The sequence below is a fragment of the Rhipicephalus sanguineus genome, chromosome 2, assembly GCF_013339695.2.
Source record: "Rhipicephalus sanguineus isolate Rsan-2018 chromosome 2, BIME_Rsan_1.4, whole genome shotgun sequence".
Taxonomy (NCBI): Eukaryota; Metazoa; Arthropoda; class Arachnida; order Ixodida; family Ixodidae; genus Rhipicephalus; species Rhipicephalus sanguineus.
In genome coordinates this window covers 144235091-144251367 of record NC_051177.1, presented here as the reverse complement: position 1 = coordinate 144251367, position 16277 = coordinate 144235091, and the positions used below count along the sequence as shown (strand labels likewise).

General features: G+C 46.2%; 1 protein-coding gene across 1 annotated transcript in view; it reads left to right on the top strand.

The window, feature by feature from the left end:
• The first annotated feature begins 2220 nt into the window (after positions 1–2220).
• Positions 2221–16277, top strand: part of LOC119381320 (monocarboxylate transporter 5) — a 98568-nt gene continuing 84511 nt past the window's right edge. The window contains exon 1 of the mRNA XM_037649209.2: positions 2221–2287. Within this exon, the coding sequence (XP_037505137.2) occupies positions 2221–2287 (67 nt within the window). The remainder of the gene's footprint in view (positions 2288–16277) is intronic.

Genomic DNA, 16277 nt, shown 5'->3' with positions numbered 1-16277 from the left:
CAGCCAGCTCGATTTTTGGTCTTGAGTAGACCTTCAGCCACGCCTGTGACGATGTGCTGCGGAAAAACCGTTCGCCAGGATGAACAGTCCGCTTCAACAGAGAGAGAGCGACTGAAACGGAAATACGCGATCATTCCATACATACACGACGTCTCGCACAGGCTGAAGAAGCTTGGCAACAGTGCAAACGTTAAGGTTGTCTTCTCAGCACCTAACAAGCTGTCCAATCTGTGCAAGGCTAGCTACTGCGATTCCGAGAGGCCCACTTGCCAGAAAAAGCACAAAGAATGCTTTATTCAGTGCGAAAAAAACGTCGTGTGTGAGCTTCCGTTGTCGTGTGGATAAAAATACATCGGACAAACAGGAAGGCGAGCGAATGACAGGCTGCGTGAGCACGCAAATAACGTGCGCACTGCAAGTGCGGGCCACCTCGCTATTCATTGCAGAAACTATGGGTGCGTCCTCATGTATTCGCAGTGTAGTGTCATAGGGCGAAGCACAGCGCAGACAACACGGGAAATCATCGAGGCGGCGAAGATAGCGAGTTTGGGGGACATGTGTGTGAGCGCGCCGTCAATAGAGCTGACAAGAAAGGAACTTGATTTCTTAACGGTGATAGGAAGGGTGACCTGAGGGGGTTGGTTGCGTCCACATGGCCTGTTAATCTTGTAAATATATATTTTTCGTACTCTCATGCTTTCGTTGTCTACGCGTCTTCAACATGTGTCATGATAACTAATGATCTTGTACTGATGCGCCTGCGTGCGTTGCTTGGTTTTTCCTATATTTTCATGTCTCCGCTTCGTAAATAAAACATTTGTTGGAAGTTAGCGCTGCGTCCACGTCGTTTCTCTTGTGTCCCTGTCCCTTCGGTGCGCTATAGGTGTTAAGACAAATAACTTTTTTGCATTAAGGAGTAATGTAATGAATTACTTTTGTGAGCTGGTAATTTAGTAATGCAATGAATTACTTCAAGGGAATAATTCTAAAAATTACTCATCACATTCCCAATTACTTTTCGCTAAAGTATAGCCTCTTCGCATCCCTCACGGCATAACATAATTGATCAAAAAGGGAAAGACAAACGGCAAAGACAAGTTAATCTGAGTGTGATATTGCTCGCATTGTTCAACAGACACCTACCCTCATCTGTACAAGTGGAGGGATTTTTCACATATATATAGCGAAAGACATTCTGTCCTTTGAACGAGAAAACCTTCTGATGCTCACTTCCGAGTTCCAGCTGCTTCTCCGCAACAAGGATCTCTGAGATTTAAATGTGTATATGCTGTAAATAAAGTGCACGGAGGTTTGTGCATGAATGATGAACTTTTGTTCGAATAATTTCAAAGTAATTTCATTACATTTTATAGTGATAGTAACGTAGTGTCATTGCTTTTGGTCAGCTGCAGATTTGTAATGAACTTCAGCTACATTTTAAAAAATTCCAGAAAGGCAAAACGTATTCTAATTTAATCTTTTAGGAGTAATTTTACCATCTCTGATATGGCAAAACAGTTCCACAGAACTCCTCAGGGTGGAGCAAGGGTCGCGAGAGGGGAGTATGGTCGCCCGGCCGTTTGTAAAACAAAGCCGCAACGGAAATCCTGTAATGAAGGCAGTGGACACGGGGCTCGAGCAAGAGAGAAGAGGAAGACGACGTTCTGTGATCGCTGGCCTGCTTGTGTTAGCCCTTGTGCTAAATAAACCACTGCTTCGTCGGGTCACCTCCTGCCTGTGAAACACCCCATTTGAACTGGTGGGGGTGCGGGGTACCATCTGGTCCTCACCCTGGAACTGCTGGAACTTCGCAGCCGGACACTACGACGACCTTTCGCGATGAATGATTTGGGACCGTAGATCAAATGGGGTGTTTTACAGGCAGGAGGTGACCCGACGAAGCAGTGGTTCAGTTAGCACAAGGGCTAACACGAAGCAGGCCAGCGATCACAGTACGTCGTCTTCTTCTTCTCTCTTGTTCGAGCCCCGTGTCGACTACCCCGGGTCCACTGCTCGAGCCCCGTGTCCACTGCCTTCCTTACAATCCATACAGATTTGTCATTAGAAAAGGCCTCTTAGTTTGCGGAAACTTTGTCCTGCACGATCCTGCAACCTCGATGACAAACTTGTGTTCCTTTCTCTTTCAAAACAGACTACAAACTGGAGCCAAACACGACATTCGTGTGGAGTGAAACGGGTGCGATTCGTATGAGACCCACCATGCAGATTCACGACTACGACGTGCTGCCACTCGTGCAAAAGTACAAGCCTAGCTGGAACCAGGAATGTGAGCGCATTGTTCCTTTAGTAGACATATTACAATTAAGCCTGCAAGAAACTCCAAGATACGCTGCCGTAGCCAAAGCCATATCTCACAGTTACAGCTTTTTAATGCATTATATCACATTATATATATACTCGTGGCATGTGACGTGAGTGAAACTGTAAAACGTGCAACTATTCTGGTCTTGTCTTGTGGAGTATGTGTTTATCTTGTATTTTGTGAACATATGGCTTTCTTTTTGTCAAACCACTGCCAGGAATCTGCGCTACAACTTCTTGTCATAACAGGGTGCAGGTGTTTTTCAAGCTGCAGGTGCAGCTCTTCTGCCCTGCTTCCGCCATTCCGCATGTTGGAATGAAAGACAACGTTCAACATCACTGAGCAGCCGTGCCGAGTTATGAATAAATACACTATGTGTCGGTGAACGCCCACTTCAACGCGTGACCATCGATGCCAGTGAAAGCTTAGCGTAGGTTTCCATCAAATTAGGCCTATAGGTTGTGCAGAGCAACGTTAAGGAACCGCAGAAACAACAATTAGTGCTGTACAAGCATACACATTGCAGCTTCTCGCTACACTGAACGAGGCAAACATAAACCACGTCAGCGTTCATGCACGCGCGAATGTAAACAGAGGCCTACATGAGAACTATTGTCGTTAGGCGGCACTTCAGTGGGCCACTATTTCTACAGAAAATGTTAGCTAATAGACATTTGACGTACTTTGGTTTGGCCTGCAATACAGCCGCCTATCACTGCAACAGAATACATCTGTAACATGAAATAGATACGACAATATTTTGACTAATGTGTGAACATTACTATTTTTACGGGTATTCGAGGGCCGTCACTTGGGAGCCTTGGCTTTCTCAAGCGCCATCATATGAACGATATGCTAAATCTCCGCAATATAAGCCTCGTTGACTTCAGAGTTTCCTCCACAATGTCCCGTACGTCCCTTTGGTTTATTAAGCATTTTTGTTAGTTGAATGACTCAGAATAGCTATTGAGCGTCAGATGGAGAGCAAATAATAAGCTTCACTTTGTGCCACTCTTCAGGACACGATGTAGAAAACATATGGGGGACTCTTAAGCTTGGCCTTTAAGAGTTGAACGCGATAGCGATATCCGGCCCCAACCTCACCGCGCTCTGTTTCGCTTGTCATTATGTTCAGTCGCCCAGCCAGCCAGCCAAACACGCACACACGCGACATACCTATAGTAAGGGTTAAGGTTTCCGCCCTCTTCAACAGCACTTTTCTGACAACAGTGTACCCACTACGACGTGTAAGAGAATACACACCCAATGTGTATGTCCTTTGTAATGGCTGGCGTGCTTTGAACCACAGCAATTACGCCGTGATGCTTTTTTCGAAGTTACGATGCACCTATGCACTACGTGTTCGTGAAGGAAATACGCGCAGTAATGGTGGTGCCTTTGGAATGGGTGGCCGCCTTTAAAACCACCACGCGTTATGCAGTTCACATCATGTGAACGCCCGATTTCAATGTACGCTTGTAACCCCGTTTTACTGCGATATTACATCTCGTACTGTCAGACCTGGACGCAGACGCGTAGGTTTGTGAAGCATTAAGTTAATTTCCTGTGCGATTCCAAGCTATGGCGTAGCTCTGTGGTAGAACAGCTGCTTGCCACGCAGTCGGGCTGGGTTTGACTCCCTCTCGAACCAAGTGTTTTTTATTATTTATTTTATTTCATCTCCCTCGATTTTTTCGGTCACGGACAAGATGATGATTTTTCGCTCACAACCAAAGACACCGACGCCGACGGTATCTGCGAAACGAGCTCTTTAACGCTATCACTTCAAATTAACGCAGCTTGCACTAAGTCGCGAAAGGCTGAGTCACAGCAGAGCTGGTGGGCACGAACTGATACAGGGCATTAATGCGGGCTTGTCGGTACATACTAAACTTCTGACAACAGTGCTAGGACGGGACACAGGAAGAAGCGACAGCCCAAGCGCTGTGGGCACGTAGGTGGTCCTAGCTTGGCTAGGCTTTTACCCTCTCACCTCTCTCTTTCCCACCACTTGCTATACTATGCTATACTATACTATACTATACTGTACTGTACTATACTATACTATACTATAATATACTGTACTATACTATACTATACTGTACTGTACTATACTATACTATACTATACTATACTATACTATACTATACTATACTGTACTATACTATACTATAATATACTATACTATACTATATACTATACTATACTATACTATACTATACCATACTATACTATACTATACTATACTATACTATACTATACTATACTATACTATACTATACTATACTATACTATACTATACTATACTATACTATACTATACTATACTATACATGGCTATGCTTGCTCTCGCCAAGAAATTTCTGCGCCAAGAAATTCTCTCTTTCACTATCTTTATATTTCTTTCCTCTCTATCTCTTTCTTTCTCTTTGTACTCGTTGTCTCGCCCATCGGATAATTGCATCCCACGCGGGAGAAATGGGCGCACATGTTCTGGGAGCAAAGCAGAAGACGGTAATGAAGGAGAGAGCGCGTGCCGGTTCATGATGATGATAATTTTCTATCTACGACGCCCGGCCGACCTAGAGCATAACAGCTCTGCTGCAGAAACTGCTAGTTCGTATGTGCTGCAGAAATTGAGCGAGCTCCACTACTCACCACTTCTGTAAACGAAGAAGCCGTCCGCGGGATAATGTACAAAATGTACGTACATGCGCCCAATACTGGAATTTCAATGTATAATAATCTCGGTCGACCCTGTTTATTAAAAAAAGCCTCTGGTTCTGTTGGAGCGAGAAGCACTGAGCATGTGTCTGGGACTCCCCAAGTCCGTGGCTAATAATGTACTTTATCAGGAAGAGCACCTGCCAACATTGCTTTATCGATTCCGCATCTTAACGGTACAAAGATTTTTAAAATTTCATAGCTTACCAGCAAGAAGATCTGAATACGCCTTTATCAGTAACCCATACTCCTTTTTTCTTACTCATTGGCAGCGCTTTCACACGCCCTAGATAATATTTGTACAAAATAAACTGGACAGTATAAATGTGCACATTAGGAAAGTGATTGAAGCTAATGGCTGAAATCAGAATATTGGGATAGAATATGGTGAGATTTTTTCTCCAAAATTCAAATTCTGATCACTCAGGTACTTAAATAAGACGTTACAAGATTACCTTATACATGCACAAACAAATAACGTAATAGCCACCGATGCTTGTGTGAACGGTGAAAACGCAGGCATACGAATTGCCTCCCAGCTGGTCATTCTCTGTCAAGCTGGAGATTTCACTTCTGTTTTTGAAGCTGAGCTCATCGCTATCTCTCTGGCGCTTCGAAAACTCCCTTCGAAGGAAATCGGTGCGATCATAATAACAGATTCTCTTTCGGTATGCACCGCTCTTACAGCTTCAGATAACTCACGATCCCTAATGACATTCCACACATTAGTGCCGCCCCAGCTGAAGCTCCTAGAGGTATTGGGGGCTCCAAGTCACTGTGGGTTACAATTAAATGAGATGGCCGATCCCTTAGCGCGAGCATTGCTGGATGGCAAAATAATTTCGTTACTTCCAATATATAACATCGATCATGCAGTTATAGAAAATTAGACATTTTAAGTTATGATAAGCAGATTTCGATGCCGTGTAACCCCATTAAACATATAGTTACACAGGGCTGGTCTGGCGATATCGCCCCTCTGTCGATTCTGCGAAGATATAGAAGCTACTGAACATTATTTTTGTCATGGCTTAGATATTCATTACTTTAAAAAAGGCCTCATTATTCCGCTATCGCAGGTAGGTTTCAATTTAGCTGTAGAAATTGTACTAATCTTCGGCGCCACCGTTTCGGGACATTGCCACAGGGATGTAGTTGATGCGGTTTGTAGCTTTATTGGATCTACTAAACGTATCCCATTTTAATCTCTACATTAATAAATATTCTTAAAGTAATTAAAAATTCGCTAAATTCTAACATATTCCTTCCAAATTGTACTGTTCAGATGTATACAGCTATCTGGTCCGCTCCAAATTCCAGAATTTGCTTAATATATTAGCCCTTATTTCCTTCTTCCTCTCTGTCTAGCTTTTTATTATTAATAAGCCTTCTTGAAGTTATCATCAAAATTTTACGATACGCAGTCTTGGCCAATAACCCCAGTGTACGCATGTGCCATAATCTTGAGAATACAAACAAACAAACAAACCAAGAACGTCGTATCGGATTGGATTGGAAAAACTTTATGTCCTGCAGGACGCGCTTAGCGCGTAGCTGGCCCCAGAAATTGGTCAAATATTACTACGCCGGAGAAATGTGCGCACGTGTTCTGGCAGCGAAGCAGAAGAGGAAGAAGTGCACGACAGTGAGGAGGAGGGCGCGTGCCGGTTCATGATGATGATAATTTTCGATCAACGACGCACGGCCAGTCTCGAGCGTAAGAGCTCTGCTGTAAAAACTCCTAGCGCTTATGTGCCACATAAATTGGGCAAGCTCCGCTACTCACCACTTGTCAACGGAAAAGCCGTCCGCGGGTAAAAATGTCGTTCCTATGTGGTGGTTGTTGCAGTTCTAAATAGTGAAACCTCGGTGATACGATCACAGCTCATACGAATTTCGGGGTGATACGAATTTTTCGTTGGTCCCGGCCAAAGCCCATTGGCCTGCAGTGTAGTGGAGTACGCATGTTGCGAACTGATTTTCACCCAGCGGCGTTTGATACGAACGTTCGCTACCACACATGTACGAAGAGGTGCTGTCTGCGCTGTCGCGGAAGACTCGCCAAGCACGTGCGAGCGCGGGAACGCAAGCGTGGGCATGCACGCCGCACCGCCAAATCGTCAGAATCACTGTGTAAGAGAAACACTTTTCTTGCGGTCTTTTCTTACCTTCAGAGACGCGTCACGGCCTCCGAGTGTCGCGGGTCACAACACACCTGCTTCATTATTTAATGCGCGCGTACGGCCCGTATATTTATGAGTGCTGGTATCATTGCCGACATGTAAAAACTTAGCTGACAATCATTCAGGATTCTTCCTGACGCTTCCGCAGCCCTGACAAACAATAAATGACAATGTACGCGAGCTTTATATTCTCGCATGCTAATTTTCTATGCTTTCTGGTGATACGAATATTTTGGTGGTCCCGTGAGATTCGTATCACCGAGGTTTCACTGTACTGCGCTAAGCGCAGCTCCACTACAGTGAAACATGAGGAAGTGCGTAGCACGGGCACCCGGCGATTCCCGTTCGTAGTTCCCGTTGCTCCGGTTACCAAACCGCCGATGACGTCAATGTTTGAAGTATGTACAGTTTGCCCGGCGTGAGTAGAATATTCTTGTATAGAGATTCGCAAACTCGGTGTGCCACATGCGCGCTACTTTTCACTGCGCTCTATCCACTTGGCGCTTGTTACGGCATTTGAGATACGCATCGTCTGCAGCGAGTTCCGTCAGGATGTTTCCTCCTTCAGATGTAGCGCCGCAGGAGCGCTGGTGGTAGGATCAATCGTGCGCTTTGTTGAGGTAATGGCGCCCTGTCTTGTGCGGCGCTGGAGTCAACGGCATGTTTCCGAAGTGCTTCTAGCGATTTTAAGTTAATTATTGTGATTACTTCTTTGTTATTCCTGTTAATTACATTATTTTGACCTCGTTCGTCTATTTTAACCCTGTTTTGTGCGTTGCTAGCCTTGTATTAGGCATGTATTGATCACTTGGTATTGAGCGTGATCACGCCACATGAGCAGGCGACGACCTTTGGATGGATGGATGCTATGAGCGTCCCCTTTACAACGGGGTGGTGACATGTCTGCCACCAGGCTCGAAGAGAAAAAAAAAACTTCCTTGTTTCATGTTGGCCTAATACCTTATCTACATTGATTAAATCTATGTTATTATACCAAAATAATATAAATTCACGGTCCATCTCTCTGCCTCTTAAGGCAGAATGACCTTATTTTTCCCCATTATTTATTTTTGTACTTTATCTCTACTTTTCTGCCACAAATACTCTAACCGTCTCTTACTTATTTCTATCGCGGACGTGTTCAGCTTTCCATTGTTGTCCCTAAAACCCAAGGCTTCATGTAGACTCGTGCCCACACGTATACCTGGGTGAATATCGCCACATTCAATCAGCATGTACATTGTTCTTCTTCGTTACTGAATCTCGCTTTATAACTACGCGTTCTAAGGCAGCCCGACCTTGCTTCAAACAGTAAAGCGCTTCCCCTTGAATTATCATAAAACCTTTCCCTCCTTATTTCGTTTTTTTTTTTAATTCGTTTTTAAAGCGCGCCCTTTGCGCCACCTAGCGGGTGATAGCAGGCAAGCCTCTGCCACGCTGGAGCATCTCAGAGCCCTGCGTACCGCCAGTGGTAAATGGTAACAACCTGCTAAGAGCGTGCATATAATTACTAACGCCACAAAATGAGCACCGCATAAGTGCGCTCAAAATCGCAGTCGCTGGGATTGACGCATACATTGTGTTACTTGCGCAATCATTTTTTGAGTAATGACGAAGTTCTAACAGTTATTAATATTCAGTCGTCACAGTTTGTTCTTGATTCCAAGAAACGACACGAGAACTTCGTCTGATATCCAGTCGCTAAGGTCAATGAATGCAGAGCGCCGTGGATGTGGAGCGCTTTCAATTGTCCTGTTCACTTCCAATCATGGTTTAAAGTCGCGTTCAGCAATAGGTGGTCTGCAGAGTGAAGCCTCGTGCGACAGTTTTCCCTGAGACCCAGCCCCATATCCAAACGCCTTTTCTTTCGTGTAATACAAACACCAAATTAAACACGCCTTGTCTATCGTGTTTTGACATCGCATACTCGAACGCCAGCGGCTGCCACGTGACCAGATATCGATAATTTTGTCCAACTTGGAGGAGCGAGAAAGTAGACAAAAAGAAGCGAAGTAGTCAAGCCCAGGGGCGTAGCCAAGGGGGGGGGGGGGTTGGGGGGTTCAACACCCCCCCCCGAAATTTTTCAGTTTTGCTTGTGTATATATATACACGCACACATACAAACGCAGACACGAACATACATAAAGTATGGTTGAACCCCCCCCCCCGAAAAAAATTTCTGGCTACGCCCCTGGTCAAGCCACTTTCTATACCGCCATCAGACTAAAAAAATGCCCCCACTTCCCCGAAGGGAATCGTGAGGAAATGCGAATGCATTTCTTGCGCCGAGAGAGGGTACCGTTGCCGTCAGACATTCGCCTTCACCGACTTCTGCCATCGCCTTGAGAGGCGCCCAGCCAGCGAACGGTCGAGAGTGAGGCGCGAGCGGACGGGAGAGTGGGGCGCATGGAGGAGAGAAAGCGAACGGCGAGAGAAGGAGCAGTGAAGCACTACACCTACCCTCTCCTACACTCTCTCGCACCACATGCTCCGTTTGCTAGGGGCGAGGATAAGCACGCGCGCCCGCAGCTGTTGCTATGGGAGAGGGCGCCGCGGAGAACGCCGGATGCCTGACATAGCCCGACTAAGAAATGCATTCGCATTTAAAAGGTCGCCAAATTGGCGCAAAGTAGCCAAACCTGGCAACTCTGCACGTGAGATCTATGGGTGGACGACAAGCCGGGCCCCTAAAGTGATACGCATTTAAAAATATGTGCCTGAGAAATTGGTCAAATCCTACTACGCCGGAGAAATGAGCGTACGTGTTTTGGGAGCGAAGCAGAATTGGAAGTGGACGACAATGAAGAAGAGAGCGCGCGCCGGTTCATATTGCACGACGCTGTGTGATTAACCAATCTGCTTTGCCGGTGGCCATTTCAGGCTAGCATCTTCTCTCGATCACTAGTGAGCCAGTACTTTTTTTTTTACATTTATGCTTATTATACATGTATTTACCTACAAACGGCCCCCTCGCTGCCACCACCCTTCCCGTGCAACCCTTATTCGCAGCTACGCACGTGTGGTGGCGCTCGCGGCCGTCTCTATAGTTGGACCGTTGAGTAGCGGCCGATTCAGCGGACTATTTTCCCAGGCCAGTTCTATTGGAAAACATGCAATGAGAACCAGGAAGCGTCTACCGCAGACAACTTTTCTTCCGCCTGACCTCGAGTGGCTTTGCCCCTGTCACGCCCTGTCGTGCCCTTGTGATTCACTTCTCAAAAGTAAGTGCCACTTGTCGACATGCCTTTTCGCAGCTGCCCCTTTCGCGGGCCTGCACCTGCAGCTGCGGTTTTCGCGGAGGCTGACACCGCCTCTAATAGCGACTTTCCTGCCGAGCGCGTTGCTCGTTTGTCTCTCCTGGTGCGTCTTCTGGATGCGGTCGCGACACGTTCCAGAGAGGATCTCCCTCACCCTCATGTTGCTGCTCGCCCTGTACGCCCAGATGTCCGCTGTGAGGCAGTCCCTACCGCCCAGCAACTACGTAACCGTAAGCGCACGCCTCTTTTGCTTTCTGAAACTGTATCTAACATCTATGTTGTTGTTTTTTTATTCTGAACAGTCGTTTTAAAAATTCAGAGCCCTTCCACTACTGCGAATATGGCAGCCAGCGGATGCGGCTCCACGTTATGCGGCAGCTGTCTTCACGTCGTTTTTGCCCCTGTTCGCGCTCCTGTGCGTGTTGGCGCTCCTTCGATTCCCGCTGTTATTCCTCCGAGCGAACGACACGCGTCCGTCCCCTGGCGAGTCCAAAGGTCAACTGCTGATAACAGCGCCAGCGTGATCCCTACGTCACGGGACAAAGGGGCACAACGTCTGGTGGGAAGTGCCACCGCAGAGCATCGCGACACTTATGAAAGAGGCATCGGCGGTCGCGAGGGGGCGAAGGGCGGCCAGTATTGTTGCTTTACGCCTCGTTTTCTCCGCGGACTCGATCCGTCAGAACCTAGCCATTTAAGCTTCTTTGTATTAAATTTCACACAATTTCGCCATTTCATGGGAACGACTGCATGATGAGGTGGACGTTACTTGGCGTGAGAAGTTGCCATGGGACCAACTGCCTAAGCGACAGTGGGCAACACCATTTAGTTTTCTTAGCGGCAAATTTACACTTTGTTCCACAAATGCAAAATCTTAACTTGGAAGGAGTCATAAAGCTACGAAGGTTTCTCCGGGATCCCAGGTTCGGCGCCGCTTTCGTCATGTCCCTCCCTAAAAGTTTCTTTAAAAACGCGTCGGTATGGATATATGCATGCTTGGCCGCTTCACTTTCGCATTTGGCTCTCTCGTCGAATCTACCTTGGTTCCACCACACAACGAAATGAGCTGAAAGGCATCACCATCATCATCAGCCTGTCTACGCCCACTGCAGGGCAAAGGCCTTTCCCATGTTCCGCCAATCAACCCGGTCCTGTGCATTCTGCTGCCACGTTATACCTACAAACTTCTTAATCTCATCTACCCACCCAATTTTCTGTCTCCCCCTCACGCGTTTGCCATCTCTTGGAATGCAGTCAGTTACCCTTAATGACCACCGGTTATCCTGCCGACGTGCTACGTGCCCGGCCCATATCCATTCCTTCTTCTTAATTTCAACTATGATATCCCTAACCCCCGTTTGTTCCCTGACCCACTCTGCTCTCTTCCTGTCTCTTAAGATTAACCTATCATTTTCCTTTCCTGGAAGGCAACGGAAGTCTAAATAAGGACTTCGTGCACTTCAGGTGACCACCAACCTTGCTAGAGGCACGTCTTTTGTAAACTGTTAACACTAACACAAATGCTCGCTGCATATGTCAGTGCCAGATATATCTGAAGACCTGCTATTGTGTTACCATTTCTGTCATATACTGGTAAAACATGTCGCGGCTGCTCGTTGGTTTTAATGTGGCAAATGCAACACGTGCGCTGCATGTGATTTGTTAAGAAAGTGATTATTAGACCATGGTTTTAATTATCCGCCCTGTCACGGCGGTCTGTCATGCTATTACGTGCGCCTCTTCAGGTAAAGCCGCCTCAAAATGTCGGTGGCGTCTTTGTTGCAGGCGGTATCGTAACAAAATGTACGTGATATAACGAAACGCGGTGGCATACACTAGGCTTCTGTACGGCATTGCTCGCCATTTACGTCGACCTGCTTCTCGCACACAAATCAGCGTTGTAATGGAGTTTATTGAAGCGTGCCTAATCATATATCTCATTCATATTTTCTTCATATATCGCGACGCTATAGAACGGGCGCACGTTATGAGAGTTACTTGAATTTGACCTATACAAGGAAAAGACGTAATTTGATCGGCCTGTCATATTACGAGACAGACCGAAATGCGCCAGTAAGTTTATGCAGGCGTTTATTCGTAAACAGCTTCAAATGAATTTATACTGTATCTCTTTCTTTTTTTCTTTTTTTCTTTTTTGCCCTGCAAAGGTTTTTCGAAGTCACTGACAAGTTCGTGTTCATACATGTATTTTACAGGGAGGAGACGTGTGGATGTTTGGCTGCTTCAGCTTTGTATTTGGCTCTCTCGTCGAGACTACCTTGATTCGCCACATTGCTGAAAGAGCTGCGAGACAACGCAGGCCTTAAGGAGGACTTTGTGCTGTTCTGGATGACCGAAGAAAACATTAGTAGCAAATTAATAAAAATAATTAGCTTGTAAGAATAACGCGAGCGCGGTCTGAGTGCTCCTCCACACCGTGCGAGGAAGACGAGGGGGAGCGCGCGTACCTGCGCGCAGGCAAAAACAGGTTCTTTTTGTGGATGACATGGGCAGGCGCCAATGTTGACGTCACGGCGAACGCTGAGGCAGCCGAGGATTACCGAAAGGCCCCGAGAGGAGATTGTTTCTGGGAATTTGTGGGGCACCAGCGGCTCACAGCGCTGCCGCGTTTAGCATTGTTGATCTTGACAGCATTCTGAACTCGATGCGCGCGTTTACTTGAAGTGTTAATAATTCATCGGAGGTGAATAGGTGCCCTTAAAATAACTTGTTGAAGTAATTTCTATTAGACAGAAAAGGGCCGTCAAAGCACAATCGTACGTCTCTTCTCGTAAGATTTAACGGGGGATATAGCAATAATAAAATCTTCGGCCATTTCGTTCGAAATATTGTGGAAAGGCTACGCGTAAGATTAATTTACCATCGTGTTTCCTTCAGCACCACTTCCGCACTCCGCTGTGCAAGATGGGGCATATCAGTTCCGGTCAGCAAACTGAACTTGCTATACTGCGACAACCCTGTGAAATTATAAGGCCTCTAGAACTTCGCAAGGTAACGACAGCCATGTCCACCACCTACCGTTTGCTCCATATCCACCTTCCCTCCACCTCCCTATATCGCACTCATCATGTAGCACTTAAGTGTACAAACCAGTTTACATCTTTAAGGTGATTTTACCGTGTCTAACGTCCTTACACCCTAGGAAAAAGGCGTTTGCACGAATCAAAACACCCATATCTTGGGGGAGGGGGGAGAGGGGGGTTGCCAATCATCTCAACACCCTTATCACTGACAAACAGTTAAAATAAAGACCACCATTCATAGAACATCCAAATATAGATGACATCAGCATAGAAGGCACACGTACGCGCCCAACCATACACACAACATTGCATATTGTGAAATACTACATGGACGGAGCGCTCGCGCTACACAGCCTTACACCGACCATCTGGTATATATAGCCATGGCATCTTGAGCCACCATTCAGTCCCGGTGGAGATATTCGTATTCCGCATAATGAACAATAAACATTGACAGGGTGCGCGTAAATTTATGGTGTGCTTGTAGATAGCGCCAAAAAAGACAGATCTGCTAGCCTAAACTGACCTAGTACCCAACGCCTTTTTAAATCAGTGAGTCCCAGTTATCATCTGGCACTCTGTCGTATGGGCCACCGGGGAAATCCCCTGGACGATCTTTTTAAACGAATCGGCTGTTACCTTTTGGATGTAACTGAGCGCTTCGTACCCTTCCAATGGATTTCCTCCATCTACAATATGCTGTTGCATTGTAACAGACTTCCTACATAGCGCTTTTACGGGGATCCAAAATACCCTAGGCGCGGCCTTTTTTTCGTGAATCTGTCGCCCAGCGTTCACTTTCACTTTTATTATGGCTTCGACCAATATTTGTACAATGAATTTTTTCTCTAAATATATTTCCCATAATTTGTTGACTTCGTCCTGCGGCTACTTCTCCTTTTTCATTGCCTATCTAAGCTCCCGTGATGCTTCACGTCACTTTTTGATCACTTCCCGAATTTTCTTGTCCCACCAACATTTTGGATTGCTGTTTCCTTTCCAGCAAATAGTCTTCTTCTCTTTCCCTATCTCCTTCGTCATTAGATATAACAGCTCATTATACTCCCAATCCTTGCCTTGTGTTTTGCCTACTTCTTCCTCGATTCTTGCGGCTATATTTGTTATTTGTTTGTCATTTAAATACCAGCTGCCAAACTTTGATTCTATGCTCTTATTTTAAGTTTTATGTCCCATTTGTACTGTTATATTTGTTTATGATCACTACCCAAGCTGTTAATCCCTTCCTCGTCTATTCTCATTTCTCTCAGTTTGTCATATATTCCGTCTGTCGTGAGACAATAATCAATGTTCCATTGCCTGTTTACGACGTCCCACGTAATCTGCCCACCACACTTTGGTCCCGTGTTTATCTCCAGACTATGTTGCTCGCAGAGATCTAGTAATAACTTGCGATTGGTGTCTGAATATCCGTCAAGGTTATGTATGTGGGCATTCATGTCCCCTAGAAGCATGATTTCGGCCCCATTACCAAATTCCTTAATATATCCGTACCTATGCAATGCACTATCTCCTGATTCTTTTCTCTGCATTTATTCCCCGTTTACAAATAGCCTACCCCTATCCCCGTTTTCTTTCCACCTACTGTGCCCGATACCCAGAGGCGCTCTGTACACGTTTTTTTTTTTTTTTCACTCTGTCCCATTTGGATCCGCGATGAACTAGCATTCCAACAACACCCCCCTCCCCTTTGCTTTCTAATACGATCCTGTTGCGCCCTTACCAAACATAATTTCCAATATGTGGTGGCTATTCCAAGTCTCTAAGGTGTGTTTCTGTAGCCGCATAATCACCTATCTGTTCCTTATATAACTACTCCGCAATCTCTAACCATGGGTGCTATGCAGGATGGCCCCAGTTTGGCGAAATTCGGAACCTTTCCGAGCTCTGGCGACACCCCCTTATTAACGAGCTAACAGTACGAAAAGGTGAAATCCATCCCTCAGCGCGCGCTGCGTTCCATTGGTTACATTGGAACGCGGCGTCACGTCAAGGGCGGTCGAAAAATTTAGTGCTGTCTTCAAACCAAAGGCATCTTCTTTCATTTGTTTGTCGATCCACTGAGTGCAGAAGTTCACCCATGCAAGAAAAGTGTCAGAAACTTTTACTAACCATATTTTTAACACGAAAGTGTTTTATGCCGGGGTCCACCAAGACATCAGTGACGTATTTCCGTCACGGAAATGACGTCGAAAAAATTTACACGATCAGATGGCAAAGAAAAAAGTTCTGTCAACGGGCATCGAACCCACGATCGCTCGATCCGCAACAGCAGATGCCGGGCACGCTAACCACTGCGCCACGGTCACGGACTCTAGAGGCTTTACAAACGCGCCTTTTATATCTACCACTCTCCCGGTCGGCGGGGTGGTGTTGCCCTCTGGGAGCGGTAAAATAAAGTAATTCTTCATTACTGTGGCCTCCGCCGTTAGCACCTGCAACGCGTTACACGTCCCTGCCATTCGGCGCATTTTCAATAGAAGTTCAATTTTGTCAACGCCTTAACACACCGCGAGGTGGCGACATTACTACAAGCGTCGTAAAAGCGTCGGCCTCACTCATAGCACCACGCTAATCCAAACCAAAAATTGGCCGCGTATCTGCGTGCTTCGCTGCAAATGTCGTCTAAAGACGATAGAAGAGGCGGAGATATGAACGCCATCTGGCAATACGTCGGGAAACGTGAATGCTGTGTTGCGGACTGGTAGTCCCGGCGCAGCAGCAGGCAA